Here is a 14973-nt window from a genome sequence, read left to right on the forward strand (position 1 = left end):
TTCAGCAAAGTCTTTGAACATTTTGCAATGTTACTTGATAACTACAGTTGGTAGAATTTGAGCAGCTGAGATGTGTAGCTCTACTCATAGGATAGGAAGCTCCACTAAGCTAAAAACATCAACATTTAATTACTGCAGTGTGCTGTGTGATCCAGAAGAGGCCTAAAAGCTGAAGCTATGGCACTGCGTAGCTCACTCAGCAAAGCACACAGCTGGTCTGTAAAAAACAAGGAATGCACATGGCTTTCAGAATAGTTTAGAAAATCAGCTATAAATCAGAACGGATTATTTAATCAGGAAAAAGGAAAGAATTAAATTGAGAAGAATGAGGATAAATCAGAGGAATTCGCAGATTAATCAACAAGTTACAGTCTCATCACCAAGAGACTACATTGTTGGGGGGGGAAACCTGCCTGGTGATTGAACAAGAAAAAGCAACTGACAATGCTGAGCTAATTATTTGCAAAGTATAGGGGTTTCCTTAAATAAAGTGCAGCACAGGGAAGCAGGTACAGGGGACAGCAAGAGGACAAGGTTTCCTTTTTCTTTCTCCATGCACTGGAAGGAGCTATGATGTCTGAAAGTCCTTGATGCTTTTATGAAGAGATGCCTTCCAAACTCAAGGGCATTAAAATCCCTTATATGTGATGAATATCCTTAATTTTATTACTTGGACAGTGAGTGAGGAGTCTATGGACAGCAGGAGGATGCTGTTCACTTGTTTGTTTTACATCTACACATTCTGCATTGTATAGCATTTGCCACTGAAAGATCTTCTTGCACTTTGCCAGATGTCAGCCATTTAAAACATCAAAAGGCTCTTGTAGAAGTTAACTTGTGTTCTCCCATCTACAAAAGTAGGCTCAGAAAATCAAGAGGATCTGCCAGAGTGTAACTGATTAGTGGAAAATACTCAGAACTTGGATTTGATTCTCAAAACCAGGAATTATAATCGACCATATAAGTCCTCTTAGGGCACAAGTTGTCAGGAATTGAAGATGGCAATATTAATCTTACACAGCTGTTTGAAGAACATGTATATTTAGGTACAATAGAATTTTAATGCGAAGAAATGCTGTTTTTATAGAAAAATCTCTCACCACATAAACCCAGTCAAAATCTCAGTGGAATATAAAAGGCCATTAATCCCAGAGAGGACAGAAAAGTTCACTGTTCATCAGAGATTACTTACACTGAGAGACATGCCTCCACTATATAAATCATCAGGTTAAAGCTTATATCAAAAGTGATTTAGCTTGGGTCTGTTTGTTTATGAGATATTATGGTAGCACTGAAGAAAAATTAAGGTCTCTAGAGCTCAGAATTCAAGCTGTGTCTAATACACCAGAAACTCTGATGTTTGTACAAACTTCTAGGGCCTGTATGTCTCACAACCACGTTTCTTCACATATTCTCCCTCTTGCTTCCTTTTATGGGTCAGGAGCTTCTTCTGAAATTAATTTAAAAATAGATTACATGGAAATACTGGGAAAAATTTTCTAAAACCTCGACTTAAGATGAGTTTAATCAAAAACTGCCATGAGATGGCGTGAACAAATGAGAAGTCCTTAAACAATTATCAACGTTTTTTGGTGACCATCAAGACCTGTACCCTACCCTCACCCTAGCGAGCATGGGTTAAGAAACACAGCTATTATCTTGTGAATGAGCTGAAACACCCTTTTCAACACCTTAAGCTTTTCTTTGATCTTAGTCTGTCATTTGAGAACTCTAAAGAGAAAATGCCATTTCCAGGTCTAAATGAACAAACTAAAGACCAGTTCTTTTCACCGAAGCCGTGGTGGGGAGTAGCTATCCAAAACGAAGAAAATGCAGAAACTTGTTTATAGCATCAGTATTTCCCAGATAATAATTTTCTTGTTATATTTTAAATGCGTGTCTTCCACATGAAATTCAACTGTCATATCAAGCTATGTGCACACACAAAGCAGAACTGAAAGAGCTGACTGTTTATTTTACGTGAATTTCTCTTTACAGTTTAGTGTAACAGGAGGTAGATGCAATATGAAGTGATTTTCTTCCAGTAGTTTGAAATAAGTCACCTGTGAACATTAGGACAGAGTGCTGGAGACTGGAATCAGTTGTTTAAAGTTAAGCCTACATAAATATGCAAATGAAACAACAAAAAATAAATCACAGCAGGTTACATGATGATTGTCAGTACAGTATAGTGCAGAAGATCTTTGAGGAAAGGCTGTTTCTATGTTGACAAAATAGTAAAGCTAGTACTGCAAAAATATATGCTGTATGCTACTTGAAAAGATATACAGAATTCAGAGACAGAGTATTATAACTATGCCATTCAGATTATTTCCCATCTATCTCAAACCATCAAAATCAAGTTGAAGGGAATTACATGGCAAAAGAGTCTATAACCTGCTAAGCATGAATATATTTCTGATCCTGCAGGCAGGAGTTAATTTTCATATACTCGTATGAAAATGGACACTGCCATTGTCAGGACTTTTGCCTTACCCAAGTCTACCAGCCTCACTTCCAGAGCTGTGAAATTTATCCTCGTCAGTGGATGCCTTTGTGGGAGTAATGGAAGCTCCAGCAACTTCAGTTGAAAGTATCATTTACAATTACATTACACTGTTATTTGGTCCATTCAAGGAACAAGTGCTCACTAACCTCTAACTGGGGATAGATACTAATAATCAGCCAGGACTTAGCTATGGTTTATTAACAGAATTATGTAGTAGTGCCCATTCCTTCGAATTGTAGATGTGCAGAGGAGCAAAACCAGACTGGTGTAATATAAATGGAAAAAAAAATTTTTTTGCAGTAAAATGGAAAATGCTTTAAAATAAAATCTGCAATACTTTTTTTCTTTTAAATTTCCCTCAAAGTTTGTTGAACAGATGGATCACCCAAAATGCAAGTACTTCTGTAAACTGAAAGACTAATGTATATTTGCATATATGACCATACACTGCAACATATCACAAATGGATGCCCAAGAACAGCTTAAAAAGAAAAAACAGATTACATGCTTTGTGTTTCCTTAATGCAATTTTGTGCCAGGTGCATAAAACTTTTGGATCAATTAATGAAGAGATTTAAGCATGTACTTGATTCGAAGGCCACAAGTCATTTTACCGGAACGAGTGGGACTCCTCAGAGACTTTAAGGAAAGTCTGTCCCGATTCCTCACGTCAGCAGGCCTGTAATGTTCTGCCCCTGGCAGCAGGAGTCCACTTCAGGAAAGGAAAGCTGCCATGTCATAGCTGACCTCATTCCCCTCCCTCCCTGCTGAGAGCAGAAAGCTTCCCAGACACCGTTTACAGAAAGCTGTAGGCAAGCCTCACTCATCATGCAGAGGTGACAGTCCTTTGAAAGTCAACGGGCAGGATTAACATTTGATCTCTAACATACAGAGTACATACGATGAAACTTGCACTGGTTTTAAAATGGGAACGTACTTCCTGGCTCAGGAGCGGTGAATCTGGTCTGTAATGCACAAAATGTATTCGTTTTCATTTGTTTTCTTCTAAGCTGAAACCCAAATATACCATTCAGTATAAATTTAAGTACTCCACATACCAAACTGATTTATATAATATATGAAACTTTACAAAACAGTACTAAAGTAGTCAATAAAAAGATCAGGTTTAAAATATTTACATTTTATACATCATTTCCCCCTACTTACAATTATTAAATAATCTTCTGTGGTTTCCTTAATTTTAGGGGGAAGCTTTTAATAACTAAAAACTAATTTTGAACTACTTTCAAATGGCTTTTTACTTAAACAGAATTTTAGCAAAATCTCCTTTCCAATGTGAAACATTATCCCCATGTTTTCAGTAGTGGTTTTATATATACACATCTATCTCTGTGTTTTATAGCTGTTTTATAATGCAATCCTGTTTTCTATCATAAACAGTGGAGATCTAAATAAGAAAATGGCACAGTATGGATGAAAACATTGTATTTCCAACTCTTACATCCCTTTGTGTCATTTGGCTTCTAGAATATCCAGTTTCTTGATAATTTATGTTATTCTTCCAGGACTTCCAAGGAACCACAGATTTGATACTTTTTTAGATTTCTGTGTCATCATCTTTTGTAAAGTCACTTCCTGAAGGTACTTCACAGAGACTATCACCATCCGTGCTGAAATCATCATCATCATCATCAGAATCAGCCAACACTTTACTTGGTGACTTCTTCAGTCTACTAAAACAAAAATACACATGTCTTTGCTATTAAAACTGCACATCTACATGCAAAGCTTAAAACATTGACAGGATTTACATTTCTAAAGGATGTCAAAGAAACTTGTGCTCCAACTGGGGTAGTTTGTCATAGGCTACATCTTACATGAAAGGAACAGGCATGAGAATGAAGATCAATCAATCTTATTTTCAAGCACCTCTAATTAAAGTCACAAAGGGGAAATTGTGAGCTTTGCATATGGAGATGTTCACAGATGGCTGAGGAAAACTAACACAGGATAGCTGTACCTCTCAGTCCTTAGCAGGAAATTTTTATTACTACAAATTAGAAGAGTGTTGAGTCCCACCACCTTTTTCCATTTTTTATTCCCTGCCTCAGTGACTTTATTCAGCAGACTGATCTCAGAAAGAAGGTTTGGGCACTGGAGCACCCTGGAAAGAGTTGGAGAACATCTGTAGAGAAAGGAAATGCAAAGACTTTCACAGGTCTGTCTCATACTCTGTCTGCTTATGAGAGGCTTGAAGTTTGTTCAAGGAAGCCCTCAGTTCATGGACTACAGGAGCCAGAGATCAATCTTGGTGTGGTACATAACTGTACGGTCTGACAGGTCACCCTACCTTAATTCCTTCTTCGCAGAGTTAAGCTGTCCTTGCAGTTGTTCATTCATGTCTAGTTGCTCTTCCAGTTCTCTCTGGAGTTTCTTTTTAGCACTTTCCAGTCTGTCTATTTCTTCTTCAGCTTCTTCAACTTGACGTTTCATTGCTTTCAAACGCAAACTCAACTGAAATATTTACATGTCAGCTGATTAGAGGACTATTTTAATAAAGGAATTTTATTCTTCCAGCATCTATGAGAGGGAGAATAAAGACACAACTTTGCCAGTACAGCGACACTGTAATCCTATGCTTCAGAAATATTTGAAAGTCCACATTAAGCTTTGAGAAAACTGATGGCATACAATTTTTTAAGAAGAAAAACCAGCCACAAGCAAACATAGGTTTGTCAGAGTAAGACAGTGTCATGAGACAGCAAGAGCCGGTTGTCAGTAAGGGAAGACTGGAGCTATTAGTGTCTCTAAGTTACACAACATTACCAGACAGATACTACAAAATATGTTTGAAAACAAGTCAGAGGATTTTAAAAGACTGTTCCCTTAACAGATGTCTGCGATTTGAAGCATTCTGTTCATTCTCTAGGCAGAATATTAACCATTTGACTCACGTACTGAAACAAACCATGTTTAAGCAAGGAATCAGTGAAGACCACAGGGCTGTTAGAGCACACTGCTATTAGAGTATCAACATACGCTTAATACCTGTAGCCTATATTTAACAATAAATAGCTTCTTTCTTTAAATAAAATTTCATGGTGGCAAACCAGAATAAATTATTCGTTGGTGTATGCATTTATAGGATCATATACTGTTCTGTTACTTGCTTTACTTCTTAAAATTATTATTGTTTCTATAAAGTGCTTTCTTTTCATAATTTTAGAAATTGATAATAATTTAGTAGTAAAGAACATGATGACAATGGGAACTGTGGATCTCATTAAATGGGAATTCAAGAACAACAATCAGTATCTACCTATATTCTTCTCATATCTTTTATATATGGTGATTTATGCTAGTAGGATTAATATCGGATATTTGCATATTGGTTTTCCCTTTACCTGGTCCTTTTGGTCAGTCAAAGAGAGATGTTCATCATCTACTTGCAACATTAACTCCTTCACTTTTCTCTCAAGTCTGCGGTTACTTAGTTGGAAATTTGCTCTATCCCTAGAAAAAACAAAACAAGAGACAGGCTTGTAAAAAAAGGAACCGAAGTACTTCCAGTGCTGCTAGCTAACATAATTCCTTAGCAATCTTCTAAGAATTAAATAAATACTAACAGCCCCTGCTCTGACTTAGTAATTCCATGCAACATATTAAGAAATTTGTTCAAAAGCATGAACCACTAAGAGGAATTTCTTCTGTGACCAGAGCAACATTATGAAAAAAACCCCCCACTCCTCCAAGAGTAAACAATGAAGTGAGCTTTAGTTAGCATTTCTAAGCCTGTTACTGATATCAGATATTGACAAAATACTAAGGTATGGAACCATGTTAGCACTGTGCCCAGTTTTAAATTTATAGGGCAACTTCTAGTGTGCTTTCAGTCAAAAAGAAAATTTGCAATACTCCTATGAAACAGTAACCATTTTAATTTGCTGCTTGGGAGAAAAAAAAACTTAATTGCATTAGAGACTTAATCTTAGCAAGAGGCCACATTAACAAACATAAACACACATGCTGTGATCTTAACATAACTAGTTTCACCTCTCTTCATTTTCAAGCCGTTCTTCCAGCTCTGTGATCCTTGCTTCCATTTGAGCAACAAGTCCCTCTTTACTGGACCGGTAAGAACCCTCCAGGTGAAGGATTCGGCTCTTCAAGTCTTTGTTCTATAATTAGAATATACATGATTACTACATACATGCTCATATTTACAAATATCACCTTAACACAAAATAAATTTCTCCAGGCAAACACAAGGTGATCAGTGTATTTTTAATTTAGTATGGAAAAAGAGAGTCTGTGAGATTTTACAGTTTATCACAAACAAATCTTCTATTACTGTGCTTTATTAAAAACAACTTAGTGTCAAGCTTGAGTTAAAGTTTTAGGTTTAAATGGACCCTTGAACTTCAGATGGTCCCAAGTTCCTTCCAACAGCATTTCTTAATTTGCTATAAATTTTCTAACAGCATTGGACCCGTTTTACTCTCCACACAATTCTTTTGTCAAATTCTGCATTCTTCCCCTGTAACTCACTGGTGTATGGCTAAAAGAAATAGACAAAAAAATTACTTGCATCCAATATCGTTTTACTCTATCAAAGTTATTACCGTGGTTTTTTCCCCCCCCCTTTCTTAACTATGCAATGCCACTCCTACTAAATAAATAGTTTGAAAAACTGCAAGCTCCATGATTTGTAAAAGCAAAACTTTTTGCTTGGATTTACACTTTAATTTTTACAAGGCTAGATCATTTAGGTTTTCAGTGGGGACTTAATGAAAAGTTGCCAAAAAAAAGAGTTACATGAGGAACAGAAAATAAAGCTCTTTGTTACAGAACTTTAAACCATGATTTCAGATCTCAAACACTTAAAAAAAGCTATGATAGGAAAGTCAGAAATAAAATATAAGGATGTACACGGGATACACCAGTAGGTGGCATTCTTTCTGCTCAATTAAGATGGGAATAATTTCACATCATTTAAGGCACCAAATCAGGTGTCTGTTACAAGCATGTTCTCTAAATTCCCATTACAATCTGGTTTATGTTCTTCAGACTGTCAGTAATGCTATGACTTGCTAGGATAACTTTCCTCTGGATCTCAGCTGGGGGCTATGATTGTAATCTTGCTTTCAAAGACCACTAAACTGAGAGGAAAATGTTGTAAAAAGCTAGAAAGTATTTTTAACATGAGTCATATTCCTTCCTAGACAACAAAGAATAGCAGTTCTCCATCAAATCTCTATCTTTTCTTCCAGAGGTATGTAATTTTTTTCACTTGTTTGCTCCTACAGAAGAAAATACAAGAAAATACTCAACTAGAATCACAATTGCTTGAAATTATGCTCTAACTTCAGGGATGTTCCTGAAGTACTGCTAAGACTTTGAACAACAACTCCTCCAAAAGTGGTCAAAGGATTTACAGCTAAACTGTGTAACAGGGTCTTTGATATTCTATAGTTTTTTCTGTTTATGTGCTTTTAAAAAGTTTATATAGGTATCGCAGCTTTATTCTAAAGTAAGTGTAGCCTATCGAGTGTCACATTTCTTATTCGTCATGTCTTTGAGCCTCAAATATATAGACAGAATTTGTGTGGTAAAGAGATGCTTGTACTCACAACAAAAATGTCTTATATAAACAGATGGATTCGTAGTGAGTGCTTAGTATACAAAATACATAAACTGTGACAAAACTCAAGCTAAAACAGGGGTACAGAAAGAAAAAGAATACTAAGAGAAGACAACCTAATTCAAGTTTGTATCTTCTTTTGAGTATCAATATTCAGATATTCATGTTTCCTCATCTGTTCTTACTCACACATACTTCCAGAAGCACACCGGGGTGGGGTTCTGCCAGCTACCAAACACTGCACTCTTAAATGCTTATTTGAGTCTCCCAATGAAGGCAGATACCCAGTTTGTTTTCTGCTAGTGTGATGATATGCCAGCCATAATTACCTGTCTTTCCAATGAAATTTTGTCACACTCCAAATCTTGCTTTATAGCTCTTTCCTGAAGTAGTTCTGTCCTCATTTGCTCAATCTATTATAGAAAGAAAAGACAGAAATTTTAAGAAACTATTTAGTTTACATTTATCTAGGTGATACTGTGTGTATGCATAAATATACACAAGTGTGTATGCATACTGTGTGTATGCATAAATATACATAAAGTACATATACCTACACAATGAGAAACAATTTCTCTGTCTTAGAACTCAGGACATACACGCGATTTCAGATGAAGTTTCTAATTCCAACCTTGAACGGAATTTTCTGCGTTGGGAAGGCCATGTTATTATTCCCAGTGCTTATTCTAGACATTTTCTAGCCACACTGGGTATTGCTGATGTTCAGTACATATATTCTGAGGCAGGGAACTGAACTCTAAAATGTTGCATGAGACACATATCATGTTCTGGAACTCAACTCCCTGCCACATCTCATCAGTCTTCAAACACCACCTACAGCTGTTTTCCTCATACTTCATTCTGAAGCTCTGAAAGAACACCTTACCTTTAAACTGGTGACTCGTCTACTTTAGAGTTTCACTTTATTAAACACAAACTGGTAACTGCAGGGAAGTGCCTAGAACTCAGTAAGACACTACAATTACAGCTTACTATGTCCGTGAAAATAGTAAAAGCTCTTTTTCACCAGACTCTGATGTGTACTGGATACAAACACCGCTCCCCTCCTCCAGTCAATTTTATTTCTGTTGTACAGGAGAGCACCAGCTTCGGGATTTGGGGAGGGTATGGGCTTTGTTTGTTTTGTTAAAACACAACTTTTGCTACAGTTTCTGTAAATATTTCAGTTGCATATTTGATAATCAAAAGGAAAGTACATTCTCCATGTGTAAGATGTTAACAGATACTGAGTATTAACGATACAGAATCAAGATGAGAATACAGAATTACTTTGTTTTATCTCATTATTGGGCTTCACTGGGAGAAAAAAAAAAAATCTGAGGATCAAAGAGAAACTCTGAACTGCCTAACAGCTGCTACTGAAACTTCAGGGCTAAAGGAAAAAGTTTGTAGCACCCAAATACTTTTCTTGCCTCTCATTCCTGCTGAGACTGCCCTCAATTCTTTAGCTGTGCCTGCAAAGGCATTTGTAATGTTACCACAGCATTTGTGCTGTTCTCTGCACAGTGTTTACTAGGATGAGCATCACCGGGGGAACACAGGGATCACCTCTGCCAATTACTGTACCTGCAAAAAGACTGACCAAGGTTTCTGTGGCCACGGCATTCTTCCCTGCTTTACAACAGTTACATGTGACACTTGCACACACACACCATCACAGTTAAGCTGATTTTAAGCTACAGATTTATCTCACTAAAGGTCTTTCAAAAGCCATTGGAAATTCTTGCACATAAAAATCCAAAAGCAATGCTAAGAACATGAAGGTTAACCAAGTACAGCACATGATATTTTACCTCAGGTGGTTTTATCACATTATAATACTGAAAGATATATTTTTAGTTAGTCACATTTAAAAGACAGCATTTACGCTGTTTTGAAAGGAACATATGAATATAAACAACAGTAGCAATGCATGCAGCTGCATATGTTAGTCACAGCATGGTTTCAGAGCAGCAGAAGGCATTCCTGAAAACTAAGGTCATAACAGTTACTGGACTGCAAGTGTTAGCACGTGGCTGTGTTCTCACACAGCTGGGTAATCATCTAAAAGCTCTCACTGTCACACAGAAGCCTAATAATATATTTTATATATTATACAGCAAAAATATTTTATATATTGAAATATTATTTTACAGATAAAATTAGAATCACTCATGTATACAATAACTGCATGTATTAATGAAATATATCTTAAAAGTTATAATGTGAGGAATTATGTAGAATTTATTCTGCTGTAATTGCTTTAGCAATGAAGACGGACACAGGAAAAATAGAGCAAAATTTGTAGTAAAATGAATGACTAATTAAAAATGCAACTGTTAACTGAAGAAAGGGTTTTTGTTTTATGTAGGAACTTGCTTAATGGACCACTCTACCGTTCTACCGTGCTCTTACTGTGCGCAAAGGCTGTGACAAACAAAACCTTCCCGAGATCTCAAATTAAGGAATTAACTAGAGGACAATTATTATATTTCCAAGATGACTGCTCCTGTTGTTGGACACCTCATGTTAAAAGCAACCTCACAGAAAAACAGTGGGAAAAGTACTATATCTAATTAGGATCAGAAAGCTACATGCAAATATATACAAGAGCTTGTAAAAAGAGAAGGGCAAGTCTTGCTGGGGGAGGTGGGAACTGTTTTCACTTATTTCCTTGCACTTTTCATTAGTAAACACAGAATTAACAACTTTGTTTTCCTTAACAAAGGGAAAAAACCCAGTTGTCTGGGAAAAAGTGCCAGAATGTGCTCAAACGTTTCATTTCTTTCACGACAGTTAAGATAGGCTCTGGGTGTGTACCATGTGGAGCTTTGTGCTTCACATTCTACCTTTCCTGTGTCTAATGTAGTTTGATTATGTTAAAAGAATAAACAAGTTCTGCAGCTTAAGGCAACAGTTATCACAGCTGGATTTGAAGAATGCTAACAAAGAACTGAGAAAAGCAATAGTATCAGATTTTACAGAGCTTTATTAGACATAACAGCATTTTGTGCCAGCTTCAGGATTAGAAGCAGCTGCTGAGTTCATGATTATGAGAGCAATTTGATTCCTAATAATAGTTTAGATGCTATCACCACTGTTTACCCCCTCACTCTAGGTTCCCAGCCTATGTTCCTTGTTAATGCCCAAGTAGGGAAAAGTAAAAAAAATAGGTAAGGGGTGAGGGGGAAGAGACAGACAGACACCTACATGTACACTTCTCAAGTATGTGACCAAAAAACCCCAATGTCTAACAAACAAGCTAAAGTCAAACCAAGCCCTTCCAAACTTCACAGCTGAAAAGCAACCTTCATGTCCACGTTTGCCCTTGCTTCCCACAGCTGGTGCCAGCTAAAGAACAGGTACACAGCTATCCACTGGGAACACTTTACCAAAAGGAAGCGAATGATGCAGTCAACCCAATTCTCTCCTTCCGTATTTATTCTAAAATTGTCATGGAAAGTAACTAGTCCATTTTTCACTCTTACTGGAAACAACTCTGAAGTCAATAGACTCGTGTTGGCCTTTTCACAGAATACAAGAATTGAGGGATCTGAAGTATTTTTCAGTTATCTTTGCAAAAACAAAATGGCAGGAGTTACTCCTTTTCACTTGTTTGTAGGAAAAAACCCATCATGTACTAAACTGTGCCCTGTCCCTGCTCACTTCAGACTCAAAGGGCATCTGAGCCTCCAGCTTTCTGTTTGTGTGTGTGTTGCCCATTTCCAGAGCTGCTAATACCTTGTAATTTAAAAACTAATAGGATATGATCCACCTTTCCCCAAAATTTTTTTGTTTTCATTTTGTTGTGGTACTTCAGAACAAGGAAGGGAAGATGAGAACACTATCTCCTGCAGCCATTTTCTGATTCAAAAGGGTTTCAAAATGAAATGTGAACTATCAGCCTTGCCAGTGTTTATTCAAACATTTAGCTTTCTCTGTAAAATAGAACCATTTGTTTCAATTTGTTTTTACTGGAAATTTGAGTATTATAGTTCATTATCAGTATATTAAAATAACAGATTTATAAATAAAAAAACATTTACAGAAATACAGATATTACCAAAACAAATCCATTATAATTTCTCATGTCATTATAAATGCTTAGCAGACCCTGAAATACTCTTCAGTAATTTGACTACTTAGTCATTCTGGCATAAAATCAAAACAAAGCAACCTTTGTAACTCATGTGTGAAATGAGAAACTCCAGACCTCAAAATAAACACGTCTTTTACCCATTATGTAACATTTTGGTCACCCATCTGTATTTTAAGTTTCCATTCAGTTAGCACATTAACCTACTCCAGTACCCACTAGTGCAGCTATGACTAAGGTTCTTTTATCCCAGGCTTACACAGACATAGACTCTGGTATGAAAGGCTTCCTAATTTAACAGCAGCACGGCCCCACATTATTACATTCTATTTCACTCCGAGTCTGTACAGTATCAGTGGAATAACAGCAAAAAAGACTATATTGCAATCAAACAGAATCTCAGTAACCTGAGTCTCACCAAACTAGTAATGGTGCCTTGGTGTTTCAAGGACGCATGCAAGAAAGCTGAGCTCCAACTCACTTTAAAACTCTCCAACTGTCTCAGTGGAATATACAATTTCAGTGAAAAGACATAGAAACTAAGATTTTACTTTCTGTTCTCCCTCTGAAATTAAAGCTATCCAAAAGAATGCCAGTAATCCTTTTTTTTTTTGAGAAAGAAAAGAGAAATGAAAACAGAACAGGCTATTGTGGGATGTACCTCAATACAAATTGTCTCCTGGACTTCTAGGAAGTTACTGATGAGGTACTGGGCTTCATGTAAAGCTACAGTAGTAGACATGCTGTAATGAGTTATGCATCAGTTTCACAGCTTCCAGAATGTAAAATTAAGGCAAAGAACATTGTCTAGGCTGTGATATTGCAAGGCAACCACATCGCTGTATTCTTTTCTACGGACTAATCAGAAACTTGCACAATACTGACCTACTCGACCACGGATGCTCTGGTTACTTTTTCAGTCATCAGGCCCTATTCTCTACTTTTCTAGTTTATTATAAACCTTTGTTACTGGACCTATAATTTCATAACTCAGTTCTTTCAGAAATCTTGAATAATATTATTAAGGCCTCTTTCTTCAGAACAACGAACTCCTAATTCTCTTGGTGATTTCCAGCTCAATGGTCTCATCTCCATTAGCCCACTCCACTCCCTCCCACCTGCACACCCACTGGCCTTACTAAAGGCCGAGGCAAGATATTCATCTATTTGAGGAGGCATACCTGGATTACTTTTCATCTTGACTTGATACCTCATCATATAGTTTCCACAACTTCTTTCTTCTACAGTGAAGAACCTTTTTGTTATTTGTTTGCATTATTATGACAGGTCTCACTTAGCTTGGCAAATCTCACTTTATCTTTTACATTTTCTGCCCCATGAGACACAACTTTGATAGTAAATCCTTCTTCCCCTCTTTCTGGCTGTCTACTCATATAACAATTATGAAATTAATGACCAATATTTTTATGGAGAAAATGCTTTCCAACTGTCTTATACACCTTAATCATTTTTTACACTTGTAATAAAAACAAAGCTTCCTCTCTGTTTAAACTGACCAGCACTTTTAGTTCAGCTGACTTCACTAATTAATTCCATGATTTCCTAAGCTCCTCTTCCTTTGAAATCAAGACTCTATTATGTTGACCTACTTTTCAGTAAGGTCAAAAAATTGTGATCTTTCAACACTTTCTACAACAGGCTTTCTCTGATAGCCTCACCACCTAAAACCAAGCCTAAGATGACATCATCTCTGCATGCATCAATGATTACTTGATGCTCACTGCATCAAGAATATCAGAGGATAATTCTGGGCTTCAATCTTTATATGCAATCTGTGTCAGTTTTCCAGGCAGAAAAGCAAGAAAAAATTGGTCTGTGATGACACGGAGGAGCATATTTAATCATGTCTGTGAACCTTGGTTTTTCAGATTTACATACTCTGCTTAAGTATAATATAGAAGCCCTATTGCTAGTAATTACTTAGTTCATCAATATTGTTTGTGATCCTAATAACACTTTCTCCTCATCATTTACAACAGTTGGAAAACTTGTTCAAGTACCTGTTCTCTGCATCTACTGATCCTCTCAGACAACAAATCCGAATTCGTTTTTTCTTCATCAAGCTCAAGTTCCAGGTGAGATAACTTGTCCTAAGTGGAACAAAGAGAAGTTATTTCATCATATTACTTTCCCATCCTCTTCAGATTGCTCCCAAGGCATTCTTCCTTAAACTTCAAGGACTCAAACTATCCGAAAGCCTAGGCTTGAAAAGTGAAACGCCTCTGAAAACACATAACTAGAAAAAGAGACAGCAGGTAGATAAGCCTTTAAAGTGAAATTTGTCTGAAAGAAGTAAAATAGAAGTCTCATTTCCCACCAATTTTGAGAAAGCAAGAGAAATTCTGTAATGTTTCTAGAGACTGTTTTTAGAATGTCTAAGTTACATCATACATTTGGAAGACAAATTTTTCATATGGTATAAAAGTGTTTGTTTATGAAGGTCAAACGACAGCTTAGTTGAGCCGAACAGTTATGACGCTAACCCTGGAGCAACGTAGTTGGAATAACAGTGTTATTTAGGCTCCTCAAATGAATCGGTATTAGGTGCTAAATAGAACTTACGCATCTAAATACTTCTGAAGTTCTGAGTGACGTGCCTATGAATGAAAAAAAATACAACTTTTGCTGATAAACTCTAGAGAGAATTAATTTAAAAGCTAATTAAAATGATGAAAGAACAATTGCAATTTTGTACACATCGTGCTACAATAGATACGCTAACACATCACCTTTAGAATATACCAG

At 36.6% G+C, this 14973-nt stretch overlaps 1 protein-coding gene across 9 annotated transcripts in view; it reads right to left on the minus strand.

The window, feature by feature from the left end:
• Window positions 1–1961: 1961 nt before the first annotated feature.
• CGNL1 (cingulin like 1) overlaps window positions 1962–14973 on the minus strand; it is a 63161-nt gene continuing 50149 nt past the window's right edge. For 7 of the 9 annotated variants that reach the window (XM_074917458.1, XM_074917454.1, XM_074917455.1 and 4 more), the window contains 7 exons: window positions 14229–14318; window positions 8441–8524; window positions 6524–6648; window positions 5875–5983; window positions 4821–4984; window positions 4491–4655; window positions 1962–4200 (listed from right to left, as the gene is read on the minus strand). In XM_074917458.1, coding sequence (XP_074773559.1) covers window positions 4068–4200; window positions 4491–4655; window positions 4821–4984; window positions 5875–5983; window positions 6524–6648; window positions 8441–8524; window positions 14229–14318 — 870 coding nt within the window. In that variant the 3' untranslated portion in view covers window positions 1962–4067. Of the gene's footprint in view, window positions 4204–4490; window positions 4656–4820; window positions 4985–5874; window positions 5984–6523; window positions 6649–8440; window positions 8525–14228; window positions 14319–14973 lie in introns of all 9 variants that reach the window. The other 2 variants (XM_074917461.1, XM_074917460.1) reach the window with 2 other exon arrangements.

The sequence above is a fragment of the Athene noctua genome, chromosome 13 (genome assembly GCF_965140245.1).
Source record: "Athene noctua chromosome 13, bAthNoc1.hap1.1, whole genome shotgun sequence".
NCBI classification, from domain to species: Eukaryota; Metazoa; Chordata; class Aves; order Strigiformes; family Strigidae; genus Athene; species Athene noctua.